Raw genomic sequence first — 20,678 nt, forward strand, 5'->3', positions numbered from 1 at the left:
CGTGTTTGGAAATACCACTTACCACTGTGGAAGCAAAGACTAGACCTTGCCTTCATCAGGAAAACCACATATTTTTAGCTTATTAGGTAACAAACATGTTAAAATTCTAATGTAGAAGAGACCAACCCCTGCTGGCAGCCCTGGGGATGGGGCCACCACTTTACCACCCCCTTCCCCACCCCCATCAACACCCAGGAGGCTGTGGCCACACTAAAAGTCCCTAGGGTTTACCTTGGTTGGCTAACACATGCTAAAACACAAACTGCCATGTCTACACTAGGATTTTAACATGGTAGTTAACATTTTTACACACACACACGTTTTATATCACCTTAAAAATTGTCTTAGCTGGCCAGGCTCTACTCTGGGCTTCCCCCGATTAGACCAATAAGCTAACAAGATTTTAAAGGTGTTAAACTGCTTCTTCACTAGATGCTAAGTAGTGTTTCAAATTGTGGACTGGTTTACACTGGAAAATTAGATCGACCGAGCTACGTTGCTCTGGGGTGCGAAAACTCCACAACCTTGAGCAACGTAGTTAAGCCAACCTAAGTCTCTGTGTAGACAGTGCTAGGTCGATGGAAGAATTCTTTCATTGACCTAGATACCATCTCTTGGGAAGGTGGATTACCTATGCCAACAGAAGAAACCTTCCCATAAGCATAGGTAGTGTCTATGTTGAAGTGCCACAGCTACAGTTGTGCCTCTGTAGCATATCAAGTGCAGACAAGTCCCATGTTAGCAATCTTGAATTAGTGATGCACAAGTGCTAATGTTCATCGGATTACCCACCAGGACCCTCAAAATCTTTTTCAGTCACTACTTCCCAAGACAGAGTACTCCATCCTGCAAGTATGGCCTACACTCTTTATTCTTAGATATAGGACTTTAGTGAAATGCATATTGTTTGCCTACGCCCAGCTTACCAAGCAATCCAGATACCTCTGTATCAGTGACCTGTCCTCTTCATTATTTACCACTTCCCCAATCTGTGTCATCTGAAAACTTTATCAGTTATGATATTACGTTTTCTTTATTGATGAAAATGTTAAATAGCACTGGGCCATGAATGGATCCCTGTGGAATCTCTCTAAAAACACACCATTTGATTCCCTTTTACAATTATATTTTGAGACCTAACAGTTAGCCTATTTTTAATTCATTTAATATGTGCCATGTTGATTTTGCATCTTTCTAAGTTCTTAATTAAAACGTCATGCGGTTCCAAGTAAAGTGCCCTACAGAAAGCTAAGTGTACTATATCAACCAAATTTGTATTCTCATAAAAAAAAAGTGATTTGAAGTTTGACTTCCATAAACCCATGTGGACAGGCATTAATTACATTACCTTCCTCTAATTCTTAGAGTTCCATATCAGCCATCCATTATTTTGCCCAGAAGAGATGACAGACTGGCAGGCTTATAATTACTCAGGTTATCCTGTTTACTCTGTTATAATATCGGTACAACATTAGCTTTCTTCTGGTCCTCTGGAACTTCCCCAGTATTGCAATAGTTACTGAAAGTCAACATTAACAGTCCAGAGAGCTCGCTGGACAACTCTTTTAGAGCACTTGGAAACAAGTCATCCAACCTGCTGATTTAAAAATATCTAACTTTGCTAGCTTCTGTTTAACATCTTCCTGAGTTACTGTTGGAATGGAAAGTATTTCATCATGATATAAATACTTCATTTGGCTTTTTTCTAAATACATATCACAAATATCTATCGAACATTTCTGGCTTTTATTACTGACAATTCTACCATTTCCATCTAGTAAAGAACTACTGTTAGGATTCTTTTTGTTCCTAATATAATGAAATAACTCCTTATTGTCCTTAACTCTGCTAGCCATAGATTTATTTGTCCTTTTTGCTTTCCTTATCTATTTTCTAAAATTCCTAGGTTCCTGTTCACATTAATTGCCCTCAGCTTTTTCTTCCTTCCATTCTCACTCACTCTCTCACACATGAGATATCTTCTTTCAGACCTCATTTCCAAGTCCGGTTGGTGTTATGTTGTGGCTGTTTTTGTTTTTAAACAAGCGTAGCCTTCTTTCACAATTGCAGATTTTTGGTCATCTAGTAAAATGTTATCAAACAATTGCAGGTTATCATTGACTTTCTTTTGTTTATATTTTCTCCCAGCTGTTCTGACTCAACTGTTTTTAGCTTTGTGAAATTGCTCCTTTAAGGCATCACTTACATATATATTACTGGTTTGGACCTGAATCTCTTTGCACATCACAAACAATCAAACCATCATCATTTTAAACCTTCCTTTAGTCCCTTTGAATATGGTTTAAACTAAACCAGAAAAAAGCCACTCTTACACCTGATCAAGATTGTTCAGACAGGGAGTTACACTGGTATAATTATACTAGTGTAACTTCCCAGGCAGATAAACCTCTAGTCTAGAGAAAGCCCTAGAGCCTGCAATTACTATACTAGTATTTGTTACTGCTAATATACCTATAATAGAAAAGCTCCCATACCACTAGAATCATTTTTATAGGCTTATAATTCTGTGTGCAAAAATGTGTGACAGATTAAAATTGCATAAAGATTTATCTGATAGAGTATTTTTGTCCCACTCTTCCCTATTTTGTTCCCAATCTTTTTTAAAAATTAGTTACAGATGAACACTTTCACTACTTTAATTTGCCCCAAAATGCACTGTTTGTTTAGGCACTAGAATAGCTTTGAATGGGTTTACTTTTCAAGTAAGATTTTGCAGACATTTTGTGTATTAATATGGACTAAGTCACTATATATTTTTTTAAATTTAGCAAGCTATGCACTACACATACAATCAACACTTTTCATTTAAAACAGTTTTACATTGCACCAAATCTTTTGGCCAGTATATAATTAAAAATCAAAGAAATTCAGTCCACTTGCAGAAATCTAACAGTGGATATTGTGATCTTATGTAATATATGTGCAATAACTAGACACACTAGTAAGAGTGAATGACAGAGTGACAGCCTTAACTCTGAATTTCCTTGTTTTTTTCAGTCCATAACAAACTTTCATTGGTTACAGTAACAGTTTAAAATTCAAACTGTTGTGATAGAAGGTTTTCTTTACTGGGAGCGATACTTCCACTAATTTTACATTGATTGCATTTATTTATATGAATTTTATGTGACAGACATTTTGCCTGCAGCAACCATGCTACTTTATGAAAAACACATATGCGAAGTAGTGCTTACTACAAAATGGCTCGTGAGCCACATCATTCCCTCAGATGCCTCCAGTGTCAAAGTGGGGAAGACAGATTAAAAATTGTCCTAAGTCTAAATCACAAAATTAGCATGTCTGCCATGTGGTATCTTCTGGTGTAGTAAACCAGAAGGATCTAGGTTTCTCCTGCCAGTTTTCCACCTATTGTGAATGCTAAACATCAATTACATTACATTTGCAACTAGAGAGCTTGATTTCTGAATTTCCTTAGACCTTTTATTTTCCAAAGAGAAAGTAGTATGTGATTACATATTGAAGATAAATACTTAGGGCTTGCCTACACTACAGGTTATGTTGGTATAATTTATGTTGCTCACAGGTGCGAATAAGCCATCCCCAAGCAACGTAAGTTACACTAACCTAAGCACCAGTGTAGACAGTGCTATGTCTCCCACCAACATAGCTACTGCTTCTTGAGGAGATGGTTTTATTATACCAATGGGAGAAAACTCTCCCGTCAGCAGAAAACATCTTCACCAGATGCGCTACAGCAATGCAACTGCATCAGTGCTGATGTAGCGCTTCTAGTGTAGACTAACCCTCAAGGTATTTCTATGCAGCCTACAGCAGCAAGCCTCCCAGGTCAACAGACTTTGGCTCGCAAACTTGTGCTACCATGAAACCTAGAGAACGGTGTGGACTTCAGAGCCCAAGCTGCAACTTGAAAGCACTGTCTAACGCAGCTATTTTTAGCACAGTACCGCAAGCCCAACTTTATTGATCTGGGCTGGTAGGCTTTATTCTGTGTGAGGTATAGACATCATAAAGAATGTTTGGTTCAATGTTCTGTATCTCTATGCGATCAGACATAAACACTAATAACTGAAATAAATACTACACAATGCCTTCTTATTTCAGTGTATGATTATTGAGATACTTCTAATATTGTTAATCTTTCCAGCTATACTCTTAGCCCAGCAGAAGAGTCTGTCCTATCTCAGGGCCTCTCCTTTTGTCCCTCCAGACCCATGAACATGACACAGTTCTGCGGTGACCTAGAATTCTACTTTCGACGTCTCCGACTCAAAGAATATTTCCAACATACCTCTGAACAGCATACTAACCCACAGAATCCCCCCTACCAGCACTACAAAAAAAAAGGATTCTGCGTGGACTCCTCCGGATGGTTGAAACAACAGACTGGACTTCTACACAGATTGCTTCCGTCAACGTGCAAAGGCTGAAATTGTGGAAAAGCAACATCACTTGCCCCATAACCTCAGCCATGCTGAACACAACGCCATCTACAGCCTCAGAAACAACTCTGACATCATAATCAAAAAGGCTGACAAAGGACGTGCTGTCGTCATCATGAATAAATTGGAATATGACCAAGAGCCTGCTAAACAGCTCTCTAACACCACATTCTACAGGCCATTATCCTCTGATCCCACTGAGGATTACCTAAAGAAACTACACCATCTGCTAAAAAAACTTCCTGACAAAGCACAGGATCAAATCTGTACAGACACATGCCTAGAACCCCGACCAGGGGTATTCTATTTGCTACCCAAGATCCATAAACCTGGAAATCCTGGACGCCCCATCATCTCAGGCATTAGCACCCTAACATCAGGCTTGTCTGGTTATGTGGACTCTCTCCTCAGGCCCTACGCTACCAGCACTCCCAGCTATCTTCGAGACACCACTGACTTCCTGAGGAAACTACAATCTATCGGTGATCTTCCAGAAAACACCATCCTGGCCACTATGGACGTAGAAGCCCTCTACACCAATATTCCACACAAAGATGGACTACAAGCTATCAGGAACAGTATCCCCGATAATGTCACAGCTAATCTGGTGGCTGAACTTTGTGACTTTGTCCTCACCCACAACTATTTCATATTTGGGGACAATATATACCTTCAAGTCAGCGGCACTGCTATGGGTACCCGCATGGCCCCACAGTATGCCAACATTTTTATAGCTGACTTAGAACAACGCTTCCTTAGCTCTCGTCCCCTAACGACCCTACTTTACTTGCGCTACATTGATGACATATTCATCATCTGGACCCATGGAAAAGAAGCCCTTGAGGAATTCCACCATGATTTCAATAATTTCCATCCCACCATCAACCTCAGCCTAGATCAATCCACACAAGTGGTCCATTTCCTGGGCACTACTGTGCTAATAAGCGATGGTCACATAAATACCACCCTATACCGGAAACCTACTGACGGCTACACTTACCTACATGCCTCCAGCTTCCATCCAGGACACACTACACGATCCATTGTCTATAGCCAAGCTCTAAGGTATAACCGCATTTGCTCCAATCCCTCACACCGAGACAAGTACCTACAAGATCTCTATCAAGCATTCTTAAAACTACAATACCCACCTGCTGAAGTGAAAAAAACAGATTGACAGAGCCAGACGAGTACCCAGAAGTCACCTCCTACAAGACAGGCCCAACAAAGAAAACAACAGAACACCACTAGCTGTCATCTTCAGCCCCCAACTAAAACCTCTCCAGTGCAACATCAAAGATCTACAACCTATCCTGAAAGATGATCCCTCAGTCTCACAGATCTTGGGAGACAGACCTGTCCTCGTTTATAGACAACCCCCCAACCTAAAGCAAATACTCACCAGCAACCACACATCACTGAACAAAAACACTGACCCAGGAACCCATCCTTGTAACAAAGCCCGATGCCAACACTGTCCACATATCTATTCAAGTGACATCATCATAGGACCTAATCACATCAGCCATACCATCAGGGGCTCGTTCACCTGCACATCTACCAATGTGATATATGCCATCATGTGCCAGCAATGCCCCTCTGCCATGTACATTGGCCAAACTGGACAGTCTCTACGCAAAAGAATTAATGGACACAAATCTTACATCAGGAATCATAATACTCAAAAACCAGTGGGAGAACCTTTAACCTGTCTGGTCATTCAATGACAGACCTGCGGGTGGCTATTTTACAACAGAAAAACTTCAAAAACAGACTCCAACGAGAGACTGCTGAGCTGGAATTGATATGCAAACTAGATACAATCAACTTAGGATTGAATAAGGACTGGGAATGGCTGAGCCATTACAAACATTGAATCTATCTCCCCTTGTAAGTATTCTCACACTTCTTATCAACTGTCTGTACTGGGCTATCTTGATTATCACTTCAAAAGTTTTTTTTCCTCTTACTTAATTGGTCTTTTAGAGTTCATGTCACCTGTTTATGCTCTCTGTGTGTGTGTGTGTGTGTGTGTGTGTGTGTGTGTGTATTTTATATATTTATTTATTTATTTATTTTCTATATATGTTCCTTCTATATGCATCCGAAGAAGTGGGCTGTAGCCCACGAAAGCTTATGCTCTAATAAATTTGTTAGTCTCTAAGGTAACACAAGTACTCCTGTTCTTTTTGCGGATACAGACTAACACGGCTGCTACTCTGAAACCTGAGATACTTCTATATTTATATTAGTAAGGGTAATTACTTACTACAAAGTTCATTGTGCTATTTTAATCACTTCAGTTGTCAACCAGTTTCTTCCCTCCCTACCCCCCCATATAGAAATCTTTCCACAGTGTTACTATAGGTATTTGGGATTTTTTTTTTTTTTTAGGTGAACCGTTAAGCAAAGAACAGATATATAAACCTGAAAGTAACCTATGCCAAAAATCTACATTATAATTCAAGGGCAAAACAAAATAGAAGTAACATGAAAGAGCATAACTCAATGTTATCTTTAGTTTAAGATATTTTGTGAGATTCTTTGGAAGTTTCTCTCAAAACAGTTTTTGGAAGGTTAATGAAATCTGTATCATGTTGATAGCTGTTTCAGTACAGTTAGTAAACAGACAAGTATTGTTTCACTTATTGTACTAGTTGATTTACAATTAACTACTACACTTTTTTATAAATAAGAAAACGATCATTTTGTGTAATAGCACCATTACTCGCAGGACCTTTACACACCTCCGTCTCTCCCTGACCTCTGACGTGGAGGACACAGTGCCAGAAGTAGTTGTAGTCATGGTTGTGGTAGTAGCTGTAGCATTTACAACAGATGGCGCAACAGGAACGGTCACTGCTGTAGGAACATTGTCCTTTTCTTTCTCAGTACTATCCTCAGCCCACAAACGATTTGAGGTACTATCGCATCACAAGCAGCAACACAAAAAAGAGAAAAGGAAACGCTAAACAATGAAAGCACTTTACTAAACAGCAGATAACATGTAAGTTGAGGGATGGATTTTTTTAAAAGAACAAATGGAGAAATGTCTCTGCTATGAAATATGAAGCTCACCTGGAGCCATTAAATTAGATAAATTCAAAGTTAAACAGTTCACACTGCTTGAACTTTATTATTCTTTACCCTTCTAGCACTCAATTTATTCTTTTACAGACATGCATAGCTGCCACTTAATAGCGAAAGCCATCCACAATTATTTTTGAGCCAAATTGTATATGTTTAAACAAATTTAACAGGAAAATGAAAAAATCCAGAGCCCCGTGACCTACTAAACAAAAAAAGCATGCACATACATAAGCACACAGTTGATCTGACACACAGTGTGTTGATGCCCTTACCTGCTTTGTACACCTGCTGAAGTAGAACCCGTTGTAATCTTTGTAGTAGTGTTTGTGCTGGAAAGCAGATTTTTCTGAAGACCAGCTGAAGAGGTAACTGTTGGTGCTGACGTAGTACTTGGAACATGAGAACTAATCAAGTCATCTTGTCTTCTACCAAAGGAGCCACTGAGGGCGAGAAGCATTTATATAGGTTGTGTTTGTATCATTTATATTTGCACATAAAAACGTCATCAAGCTATGAAGTGACTAATTAAAACACGACCTCATCTCAGACACATTTTTTGGGCAAAAGGAACATTTCCAAATTGGAATTCCATTCCTATTTCTCTTTATTCAGCCCCTCTTTCAGCCTGAGATGCTGTAACCTGAGAGTCATCCTTAATCCTGGACTTTTCTTCTGCTACTCAGGCAGATTTGGAGACAGAATATCACCACCCCATAGGCTTACATATATGTAGTTGTGTTTCAATTGCCTCTGCTGAAGTCCTCATCATCTTCACTGTCTCATTCTTCGACTAATGCATCACTCATCTCAATGGATTCTCCAATATCCATACACACAGATGCCAGCAAAATTCTCAGTTATTCATATCTGCTACCTCTCTTTTCAAGCTCTCTGTGGATTTGCTCCATCGTAGCTCAGAAATATTACGTCACTATTTCTAACTCTCTTTCTAACACTCCCCCTTTCATCTCAATATTTCAAGGGGTAGAGAGGAAAAAGAGGTCAGGAGGAAGAAAAGAACACAAAGGTTCCCACACAACTGTCCCTGAACTTCTCATTCTGCATAGCAGAGTTGAAAGCACTGTGATCAGATATGCTTTTTCTGTGCCTGAACTTAGTAGCTCCATGCCTCATGGGCTCTACAGACTGTCACACTACTGCAACACAATAGTATGAGTACGGTCAGTTTGCCATCACTACTCTGGATTTTTTATTCTTCTATAGCTGTTAAATTTGCATACAAAGAAACCTATGATAAAAGAACATAAAAGTTGTACATTAAGAACGCAGGAATTACCAACTTAAAGAATCTGAACTCTACCCCTTGTGCAGATGGAATATAATACAGTCTTCAGCTGCATGATCTCATGCTATTTCTCAAGCCATAGCAATATAGGTGTCACATTCGGATTTGTTTACTGGCCCCTTTGGGCTGCCTGAATTACACGAAAGGGGCCAGAAAGCAGCTGCCCATCTTAGAATGCTGCTAGTGTGGGGAGCTCTCAAATGGTACCAAGCTGGCACACTAAGCCCCCACTCAGTCCTGGCGTGGGAACCCTTTGGGATCACAGCAGGAAGGCAGAAGCTGGAGCAGCAACCAGGCTGCTTTAAATTATGCTGAGGCTCAAAGCAAGCAGATCCTCCCTGAGATTCAGTGAGCTGTAACCATAACCAGCTCCTTGAGAGAGCCCACTGCAGCAGAGAATCTAAGCCACAATACAGAAACTTTTTCAACAACTTAAAATATACATGTGCAGCATCTTGCTGTATTCTATGTTTGCCAAAGAACCAGCCTCTATTATTTTTATCCCCTCCCTTCAGCCCTTCTCCCACTGGAACACTCGCTCCAGCATATTTTTTTTTAAGCCAGCAACAGTATCAAAATATGCACACAATGAATTTAAGCAAGCACATAATATTATTGCAACTTCATTCACCACACCTACCCCCCAACTGTTTGCTACTCCAACTAGTTGTACTAAGTTATAATTTAATTTTAAAGGGTTCTTGGGTGAGGAACTTTGTCTTACTTATTCTCTCAAGAATTTACTATACTTTAGGCACTGGATAGATTAATAAATACTATTACTAGTAATATATAGTTAGCCACTTTTAAACATACTACAGATAACTGTAATAGTGAACAAACTGAAAATTTGCTGGTGTAGATGTAATAGGACACCTAAGTCTGAAGTTAAATAAGATTCACAGTTAGCTGTCTTACCACTGAAGTGCACCAAAGGAAGGCTGAGCTGTTACATTAATAAAGTATGCCTAAAAGAGAGGACAACTAAACATTTAAGTATTCAATGATATACCAGACTGGGTAAAATTTTCAAGAGTGCCTGACTGACTTAGGGAGGTCAAGTTTGGTTTTCAAAAGTGAGTTAGGCTCTTTGGAGCCTAAGCCTGACTGAAAGTCAATGGGGCTTAAACCATTGTTGAAAACAGGACTTAGGATAACATTTTCAAAAGCATCTATGATAATAAAAACAGTGCAAGTAAAAAAGAATGAAAAGATATTAGAAAGTGCTACATGAATAGGTCAGATATAGAAAAAGCTGATTGCATATGAGAAATAGCATTAAAACTATACAATAATGCATATGCACAGAAGGTTGCTCCTACAACCCTAACTTTGACATTTTCCAACTGCTAAGATTATGCAACCTTTGTCTTAAATTCCATTTAAAAAAATTAAAGGTTTTTCTTTTCTTTTAGAGAAAAACATGAAAGATATACTCTATAATATGGAATAATTCAGCTACACACTATTGGAATCACTGATTTGCATCTTAGTGACAAAGAAAAAGGCTCTGAAGGAGTACACCTCACCACCTTTTGCACTATTAGTATAAAATAAATAAATTAAATAAATTAATGGAGATATCCTATCTCCTAGAACTAGAAGGAACCGTGAAAGGTCATGGAGTCCAGTCCCCTGCCTTCATGTTTCAGCGTGCAGTTAGTTATCCATACATCCATGGGTAGCACAGCCTTTTTTAATCTATAAACTTTACATGCTTATGGCCCAATCATACAAACACTTACCGACGTGAGTAACTTTACTCACATGAGTAGTCCCATCAGTGGAATTACTCAACTGAGTAAAGTTATTAATGTGTATGTTTTCAGGACTTGGCCCTTTGCGAGAAAACTCTCTGCAATGTATACTGTGCATGCATGGATAGTTATTTTCAATGGAATCAAATCTCATTCATATCAAGAAGCTTCTTTAAAAAAAAAAAAAAAAAAAAAATCCAGAGTAGGCATATGTCTATATTCTATGAAGTCTGCGGCCATGCCTAATTTTAAAATAGTTCCATCCCTAGGAATATTGGCACAAGAACTTTGTCCCCACCCCCCCAAAAAATCACAATTTTTCTACCCCACCATCCTCAAACTTACAAGAAGAGGCTGAACCATTTTATTCAAATATTTAAAAAACAGTCACCTTGTATTAGGATAATTAGTTACCAAATCTGGAATGTTCAAGCAAACAGGATGGCAGAATGGAAAAATTTATGCAACTTTAAATATAGTAGTTACTGCTATTCCTACTTCACATGCACAACTCTAAGCTGGTTTGTAAAACCATGTTTAGAAAAAATAATTGTTTGTGAAACAAGTAATTGGAGTTGTGTGTGTGTGTGTGTGTGTGTTTTAAGAATAAACTTACGCCACAAGGACTTTAACTTCTCTTCCTTTTGGGAGTCTCTCTTGGCATTATTTTGGAATTAATTTTTGTTTTATGATAAAAAAGGGTGACATCTTTACGGTGGCAACGTTTAATTGAAAAATGTCCTTGTAGGGTAAAAAATGCATTAATCATTTAATAGTTTTCTTAAACACAAGCTAACAATTTGTTCACTTATTTTGCTGAAAGCAATACACATGGTCACAGCCCTTACCTTTTTTGATAACTTGTATTTAGTGATGTAGGTCCTTCATTCAAGCTGTTTTTCTTGACATCTTCCTCCCATTTTCTTCTTGTGTAAGAACCACTACTACGTATTGAGCTAGCAGATGAATCCCTGTAAAAGGATTGTATTTGTGTAAGGCTTGTATTAGTGATAGTTTTGTTTGTTTCTTTAAAGGGGATTGCAGAAGAGGAAAAATACAGGATTGGGACTTGCGAAAGTAAGCATATCTGTGCAGACAGCAATAAAATTACCTTTTAGTGAGCAAATTTCAAAGCTCCTATAAATTATTATATCTAGTCGTGTTAATACTGATAGACATATAAAAGAAAACACATGGATGAAAGAAGGCTATGGAAGAGACGGGAAACCAGAAATATCAAATTAATAGTTATATTTTACATGTTGACAACATTGTTTTTTTCTTCTTATGACAGGGGCAAGAGTCTAATGCTACTGGGACACCATAATGCAGTCAAGGGAAAACTACTTACTTGTAATTTTGCTTCTCCAAGCCAGTCTCCCAGGATTTCTCACTCTTTGGAGTATCTCCCTGTTTTGCCCTTTGAGTCACTGGTAATGTGGGCTAGTGGGCAATATGGCCTACAATGTCCACCACCCAGTGGACTGCCATGTGACATTACCTATCACCACCTAAGTCCCTAGGAATTTCCAGCCAAATCTTGCAGTACATAGGAAGCACAAGCTCCCCCAAAACAAATCAATTAGAAACTTTACCATGAAAATTAATAAACAAATCAGTTTGTTTTTGTGTTTAAAAACTTCAGAATTGAATAAAAGTCCAGGGAAAAGAAAAGCACTGACTGGTAAAAGGACATCAGTAGGGGCTCATGTACTAGCTAGCCTTCACTTCCTCCGAGTCGAAAGCTCTTGAATTAAAGGAATTCAGCCCTGTCTTCTACTGGAAGTCTGAGACCAAAGAGTGAAAATCCTGTGCAAGAAGTTTCTTTAAATAATGTTTTTCCATTTTGATGGAAAGAAGGCAGTAATGCATTGTGTGGGCTGTATCATGAACAAAGTAAAAAGAATTGGCTGGAGGGTAGGGGGTTTGAAAACTATGATTTATCACTTTGTACAGTGTAATTTCGGCATTCTCCCTCCAAAAAGAAAAAGATACCCAATCAGAGATCCTTCTAAACTGCTATATTCTCAAAACTGTTAAGACTTTTGCAGCGCAGTTTAGGAGGATCTCTGGTTAATCTACTGATCTATAAGAGACTAGATGAGCAACCAGTCTTCCCACTTCAACCCTCCACTCCAACAGGTCTACACCAGAACTTTTGCTTTTCTCACCTCATGTACGTTTTCCTAGACAAGAGCAAAGCTCAGAGAGAGGGAGAAGTGAAAAGAGTCTTCTAAGGCTTTATACAGCTATAGTGTTAGATCAATCGGCTCCCATGGGTCTAACTGCAGGCAAGGAAATCCAACAAACTTTTTTTTTTTGTTTTTTTTTAAATAAGGTCAGTGTCTAGCGAGATAGAAATTCTACAACTCCTACAGCCACATATGAAATGGCTAACACAAGTACAGAACACAAGTCCCCCTTGGAAAATATATTTGCCTCTACAAAATAAAGAAAGCCTACAACACACCACAAATTTTATATTGGAAGAAAAATGTTAGCGGCAACCTAATATGGTAACATTACATGTGATTCAAGCAAAAGAGAAAAAGGATGCACTTGTAACAGCAATGTAAATATGTAGAAAATGATTATTGTATATGAAGGGCCTTAAATAGCTACTACTACCATCTTAGTACAGGAAAACAGTTAACAACCTATTAAAATATTCTGGAGGCATGACATCATTAAAGACAACTCAACTTTTCTTTTGGAAATCCAGAGGCTAGTTTCCAAGAGATTCTGATATCAAATAATTGTGTGTATAGTTAAAAAGCAAGTTACAGCTTCAAGAGTCACCTGTTTTCTTTCTCATCAACGTCAGATGTACTGGCCAGTCGTCTTGGTATTGTAGGTGCAACATATGCAAGTCTAGTTCCTTTATTATCCTTCTCCTTTAAAACAGAAAATTTTTTAGAAGTCAAGAATAGCTTTGTATGATAGTCATAAGTTATATTAAAAGCTATTCAAATGTCCCTAGTTGCACTCCTGTCAAAGTTACAAAATTATCTATGCCAATTCCAACTCTATTTATATTCCAAGTTAATTTGCACAATTAGCATCAGGCAGAAGTTAAGAACAACAAGCATCATACCGGGAACGGCAAACTGCTCAAAGGACCCAACTGTCTTAATTTTATGTCCTTTTGTTTTTCTATTAATAGGTCTCCAAAGGTTCAGTTTAAAATAACAGTCAATTGTAACTACCGTTTAAAGTGTTTTAGTGTTTTCCTAAAATCTGCAAACATATTTAATCAGGACTACGTGCACAAAGACTTTAGAACTTGAAAAAAGGAATTACATTACTTTGTAACAAGCAAAACCATGAAGTATTTTTGCTCAAATATCTATGCCAAATTAGTAACAGTTTTCATTAATGATTAATTTAGAAAGATAAAAGATTAATCTTTGTCCACACAATACGTGAATGAAGGGGTATAAGGAGGCTTTTTTGGTCCTCATCCCCAGCACTCTGTGATAGTTTCTGTCCCTTGCTGCAATCTTTGCACTCCCTTCACTGCACAAGCACAACTAGTGGTGCAAGTCTTCCCAAAGGTGGCAAGGCCCTGCACATACACTCTTGCACCAGCTAATGAAGCTGCTCTGTGTGGAGAGAGAGGCCTGCTACATTTTTCAAAAGATGGCACGACAGCTGCATTTCTTCTAGGGCAGCTCTACTGCTTATCAAGACCACAATGCCACAATTTAACAGCTGACTTTTAGTAAAACTTCGTAAGAGCATTATGTACTCGTACAGATAGCTACATTGTAGTGGAGTTTATATGACGTTCACTTTAAATCATAACTAATATTTATACTAAGTTAACTGGCCAGAATTTAAAATGTTGTTTTATATTCTGAAAATGGTTACCTTTTCTTTGTTGTCTAATGAAGAAGAGAGTCTGGGACTTGAAGCCGAACGCATAACACCTGTAGAGTCCTTTTCTTTCTGAGCTTCTTTGGAAGCTGTAATCTCTGCGAGTGCCCCATAGCTGCCAGTCTTTCGAAGACCTAACCTCCAAGAGGCAGGAGATTCATCTTTTCTCTCTTCCTCTTTGGGAGAAACCTTGGTTGTTGAAGTTGGAAACTAAACAAAGACATCATTAAGTTAAACGTCATTAACGTACACTAACTCTGGTATTTCATGCTTCTTAGGGGTATTTCAAAATACTTAGCTACTTCCAGTTATCATATTGGATTTTTTTTTTGGTGGAGGAAGGGGCAACCAATACATGTTCATTTCCTGGGTAGGTTAATGACATAAGAAACAAATGGATCAAAAAGGAAAACAACTTTTCTAAAAGTTAGCTTGAAAACCCTCTACACTTCATAATACACACGGTGATAAAGAGATGCAAACAAAAATTTACACACAATTGAAAACCATGCAACTCTGGTATCAACACTTTGATTAAATATGTTACTTTGCAACCTGAAACAAATCCTGTACACACCAAAGCCTCACCATAGACTTTTCACCCTTATTGGGCACAAGAACAATGCCAGTTTTGCGCAAGCCCTGCCTCCATGATGCAGGATGTACTGACTCCGCCACAGGCATGATAGGAGGAATGAAATCATACTAGAGCCAATTAAGACAAGACACAAAGATGAAAAGTGAAAGAATGGAAATAGAGAAAAAGAAGCTTTTTGTTTTAAATCCACACACTCAATTCCTTATTCATGTACACTGCTCTTCTTTGAAGCACAAAATATCTAAAAGCAACAAGACATTTCTAATGCTTTGGTAAAAAGTTCCTATTAAATACACTAGACCACGTTGTGAAATCATACATTTTGATACAAAAATGCATGTAGTTTCCACATACAAAAGGCAATGAAGCTTTCATATACAACAAAGATAATTACAACGTTCGGATATTTTACATTTTGAGAAAGTTTATCTGCTGTACTTTTCACACGGTAGACCCAAACATAAAAAACTTACCATATATAATGGTATAGAATAAGCTAAATGACCAATGCATTCCAGTTTTTAATAATTTGTTCAATATATACTGTCAACTTGAAGTTATATTTAAAATGTTTTCCCTTTTAAGTTATAAAAATACTTTAGATACCTGAAATCCAAGAATTCTGTGGAAGATGGAGGTCATACAGCTCAGATAGTTGTGTAATCACTAGGGACAATTTTAACAGAAACTAGAAGTCAGAGAAGCTGGAATGGTTACCAGACAAAGAAAGACTGGATATGTCCAAGGAGAAGGAGGCTTGAGATGATGGAAAGCATGGAGCAGCCTGAGTGCAGAGGTGATGGGATGGGGTATGAAGGCTGGACAAAGAGCAAATCAATCAAATTGCCACATTATAAACAATACACACATCACTGTGTGGACCGAAAATCCATCTAACAGTAGCCTATCCAATCCACTGGTTGGTGAAGTTCACATCAACTGTTTGTTCTTACCACAGTTGAGCACAGCTATGAAACTAGCAATTACTGTTGGTCAATGGGTAGTATCCTCTTCACCTACTGAAAAGCCTATATTTCACTGTGCCTGATCCTTCCCCCTTAGTCAATACTGACTCATTTTTTACTCTTTGCATCTCTCTACATTTCAGAGATCAAAAGTGCCATGTCTTTCCAACTCCACAGGGCATACAAATGATGTACAACTCTATTCATCAACCAGAAGCACACACTTTGCAAATGTGTGTCATCTCATTGAATCTAGCCTTCATCAACTAAAGGAATAAGATACCAAAGACTGTTAATGATCATGGGTCCCTGACTGCAGCACAAGAAAGAGGATTAAGCAAGAGTGACTTTGCATCTGACTGTGACCTTTCATTGATACCTTTGGTCAGGACATATATATACACACACATCCAAAGATGCTCTCATCTCCACACAGTATATTGGCCATTATCATTAGCGACCTACAACTATTTTTAACTCTAGTGTATTTTTTATTTCTTTTCTCCCCCTCTCATAACAGAAGAGTGTACTATACTGCACATGTTGCTATGAAGGAAGATGATACAAGCAGTTGATGGGGTCTTCAGAAATAAAACTAGACCACCACCTTTCACATAACCACTCCACTTTAGAAGCAGAACCATTCCTCTCCAAACCTTGGATGTTTAACTCTACTACAATGCAATATATAGCACTATCAGTTTGGTCATCCACTAGTTCAAATTTACTTTTATCCAAGCACTGATGGAATCTCAAAGGCTAAGCTAATTTCTATTACCTACCATAAGATAACATTGCATGAGGAACTGTGGCAATTTATAGGATTCTCTTCTATTTGAGCAGGTTTGAGGCTAGAACATACATTGCAAGTTGAATTACTGCACAAAATGGGATGTATTGTGCCTAAAGCACAGCCCTCAGGACCTCTAGAGAGCACAAACATCATGCTCCCTTCAAGAAGAGTCAGTGCCTGCCAATAAAGCCTAACCTCTTCTTCAAATGTTCTCTGGTGACTCACTTCTACCATTACACCTACAGGAAAACACCAACTGATACTGACTAGGTAGATAGCTCACAGGGATCCTTGATATCCAGTTTGTTTATTCATAGCCTCTAATTCTAACTTATTAAGAACCTTCTGGCTGTGCATATAACTTTATAGCCATGGCTTGCATGTTATACTATACTACATAATCACAGGTTTCCCACATTTTTTTAGCCTCACGATCCCTCCCCCTCTTTCTTTAGATTGTGGGATATATCCACTTGTTGCATTTTTTTTTTTTTTAAATTAGAACTAATTTAAGTTCTTTGGGTAGGAACTGCCTTTTATGATGTGTTTGTACAGCCTAAATCAAAGGCACCCTTTATTTTCTCCTCCTGGCCATACTGCAATACAAACATTATACTCATCCACTTCGAAAAGGCTACTGCAGCACTAGTTCTTCATAGTCCTTGAAAGAGGTGCTGAGCTCGAGGCTCCTTGTGCACTTCCCCTTCCCCTCCCCCCAATCCTGAGCATTCTCTTGGATATTATGTCCAGAGTATCTCAACTCTTGATATGCTTTGAGACACTAGCCTGAAGATGCATCACTACCTTAATACAATGGTTGAAGCCTCCTAGAGTTCTGGCCATTAAGTTTTGAGAAACCAAACTCACAGAGGCTCCGAAAGAGAGCTAACAACCCACAGAAATTGGCTTCTCCTCCCATACGGTGGAGGGCCCTCTTGCAACTAGTATGAGCCTGATGTGCAGAAGTTGCCTACCCCACACACACCATGGCGCTCAATGGTGTCTTCCTGAGAAGGACTGCAGAATAAGGATTTGAAAGTGGGGCAGAAATGGTGTATCCACAAGTAATTTCCCCATCAATGCGGTCAGTGTACAAGCAGTGCAAAGGCTAGAGCTATAGCAGCCTGAGGGTAGAATTCTTCCTTCGTTTAAGTCCTGGAAAAGCTCTCCAGCACATGACCCAGCTACACTGGGGTCAGGATTGGGGCCACAGCAGTTTATACTTCCTGTTTCAGGCTTCTCTTTTCAACTCCCATGGATTAAAGCTAGTGGAATCCTTCCAAGCACTCCCTTGAGACTAATCCAGTCAAGACTGCTTCTATCTTTCCTTGAAGAGCACAAGACACACTGGAAAGAAGCCTGAAAATAAGTCTTCTTAAAAAAAAATATATATATATATTGAAACAGACACAGCTTTAGAGTTTAACACACTCAAATACCAGCAGGGATAGACTCTTTAGAAATCTATCATTACTATCTTTAGATGAACTTCTCTGGTTTTGCTAGTGAGAAAAATGGTGGCCAAAACACTAGTCCGGACATCCACACAAACTGTGAACATAGGCCAGAGGAAGTCAATTCCATATGGCACAAAAACCCTTGATACAGTCACATTGAAAACATCATCCTTCAGATAATTAAGGCAAATGATCATACTTAAATTCCTTTTCAAGGCTCTCTTCTATCATGACTACTGTTAATCTAGCTGACCTATACGAATATGCATACACGTATATTGTTAAATTTAACCTTTTTGCTAGCTGTGACCAAGTCATGGCCACTCTACCAATAGGTTTTACTCCTTCCCCTCTAATATCTATCTTGTTATATGCCTATCTTTAGACTGTGAGCTCCTTGTGGCAAGAGCAGTACATTCTTTTCTGTCTGGAAAATGTCTGGCACACTGAACATGCTCTCGAACTACTAATGCTAACGCTAGATGCCATCCTCAGCTGCACAAGAAACGTAGCATTTATGCTAAAAGTACCGGTACCTAACTATTGATGTTTAAGACAATCTTGCTCTGGTAAATCTAATACAGGATTTCAGGTAAGTTACAACAGTCTTACATATTACTTCCATATATGAAAAGTGAATTAAGCAAATAGCTGGCCAGGTTAGCCTGTTGATATATAATACAGAAACATGATTGTAGACTGACAAATGAACACCTTGGCATGTTCTATTTTGTTTAAAATTCACTTAAGAATTTAAAACAGAAAATTCCCCAAGTTAGTGCTGCTGTGTATTCTCCTACCAAGACAGGGCCCCAGGGAGAGATGGGATTCTCTATCCTTGTTTCAATAGACATTTAAAAAAAATAAGAAAAACTTTTAAAATAAAATGTTGAAAGTCATATCCCTACCATTTCAATGCAGAGTTCTTACCTGTACTTGTTTTTAAAATTAATGAATAAATAACATTCACTTCTCATGTCTATCACTCCCAAAGGACCAATGAGAGGGAACCACATATACACATATGTATCGGAGGACAAAGTTCTGACCAGCTCATATTGCTGCAAATATAATTTTACACAAGTTCTGAGAGAGCAGGGAAAGGTTGGGTCCTTTGTGGGCCATCACATTGTATTTTAAAAGTTTATGAGATGTCTCCTCTACTGCTTAAGCCATTTTCACAGAACTCCTTCCCAGAGTTCAAATGTTCAACACATCCTTTCTGCTTTATAAATCTGTTATTCTTGTAACTGGTGGGGTTTGGTGATAAACATAACCAAGACTGGCCAAGATTGAAAATGTAGTTATTTAAAAAGCTGCTTCACCATTTCAAAACATTGTGACTAGAAAAAGAAATATCCTTCATTTTATTTCAAATTCTTCTGTACTTGTCTGATATTTGCAACGAGGAGGCAGAAGCAGCAGAGATATTTTGAGGCTTTCACTTCAGCTGCATGACTTTAGAACTGATGAACACTGTGGAACTGGTATAGAAAACACAGGAGAAGCTGAAGAACCAAGCACAGATCAGTCGTTAAGATTTAAAAAAATACTACATGGGAGTACTGAAAGGAGACTGAAAGCTGTATGACAGAGGACCTGAGCAGATTTCTTCTCTCAAGTCCCTCCTCCAACAAGTCTAAAAATGCAGCTTGTATGTCTAAAACAAAAATTCAATTTCAAACTCAATTTCCATTCTACCCATCTATCCAGGTTTATGAGTAGCTTAATTGATTCCAACACGCAACACCCTGGATCTATCAACAATGAACACATATGGTCCCAATATGTATATACATTAAACAATAAGTTACATTATTTGAAAAAGTGTTTTCTTCAATTAGATTACATATATAGAACATCAGTTTAAAATTCCTGTCCTCTATTGGTTTGTGATCATGTGTTAGTTTTTTATTAAAATTGCTACTTGTTATTTCCTGTGTTTCAGAAAAGTCCAAATGTTCAGGAACACAAGTACTTCCTTTTCTACACAACTATATACACCTCTACCCCGATATAATTCGACCCGATATAACACGAATTTGGATAAAATGCGGGAGCGGAAAGGGGGAGCAGGGCAGCGCATTCCGGCAGATTGAAGCAAGTTCGATATAACACGGTTTCACCTATAATGCGGTATGATTTTTTTGGCTCCCGAGGACAGCGTTATATCGGGTTAGAGGTGTATACGGTATGTTAAGTTACATTCTTGAGGTTCTTGTTTACAATCTGCTTTGTTTAGATTTAAATAGAACAAGTCCCCCCACTCTCCATAAAAAGTAGAGTGGGTTTATAAATAAAAGATTTTTTAACAGAGGTGCTTTTTCTTGGACAATTTTTTTTTGTTAAACAACTACTATCCTTCAGGTATGTAACATACATGTAGAAGTCTTA

At 38.3% G+C, this 20,678-nt stretch overlaps 1 protein-coding gene across 8 annotated transcripts in view; it reads right to left on the minus strand.

The window, feature by feature from the left end:
• The window catches only part of PPP1R12A (protein phosphatase 1 regulatory subunit 12A), a 222,196-nt gene that overhangs the window by 44,459 nt on the left and 157,059 nt on the right, over positions 1-20,678 (minus strand). For 4 of the 8 annotated variants that reach the window (XM_034772066.1, XM_034772073.1, XM_034772083.1 and 1 more), the window contains exons 10-15: positions 15,060-15,176; positions 14,466-14,681; positions 13,395-13,489; positions 11,444-11,566; positions 7,805-7,972; positions 7,190-7,366 (exon numbers count right to left, since the gene is read on the minus strand). In XM_034772066.1, coding sequence (XP_034627957.1) covers positions 7,190-7,366; positions 7,805-7,972; positions 11,444-11,566; positions 13,395-13,489; positions 14,466-14,681; positions 15,060-15,176 — 896 coding nt within the window. The remainder of the gene's footprint in view (positions 1-7,189; positions 7,367-7,804; positions 7,973-11,443; positions 11,567-13,394; positions 13,490-14,465; positions 14,682-15,059; positions 15,177-20,678) is intronic. The other 4 variants (XM_034772099.1, XM_034772106.1, XM_034772117.1 and 1 more) reach the window with 3 other exon arrangements.

This window comes from Trachemys scripta, chromosome 1 (assembly GCF_013100865.1).
Source record: "Trachemys scripta elegans isolate TJP31775 chromosome 1, CAS_Tse_1.0, whole genome shotgun sequence".
NCBI lineage: Eukaryota > Metazoa > Chordata > Testudines > Emydidae > Trachemys > Trachemys scripta.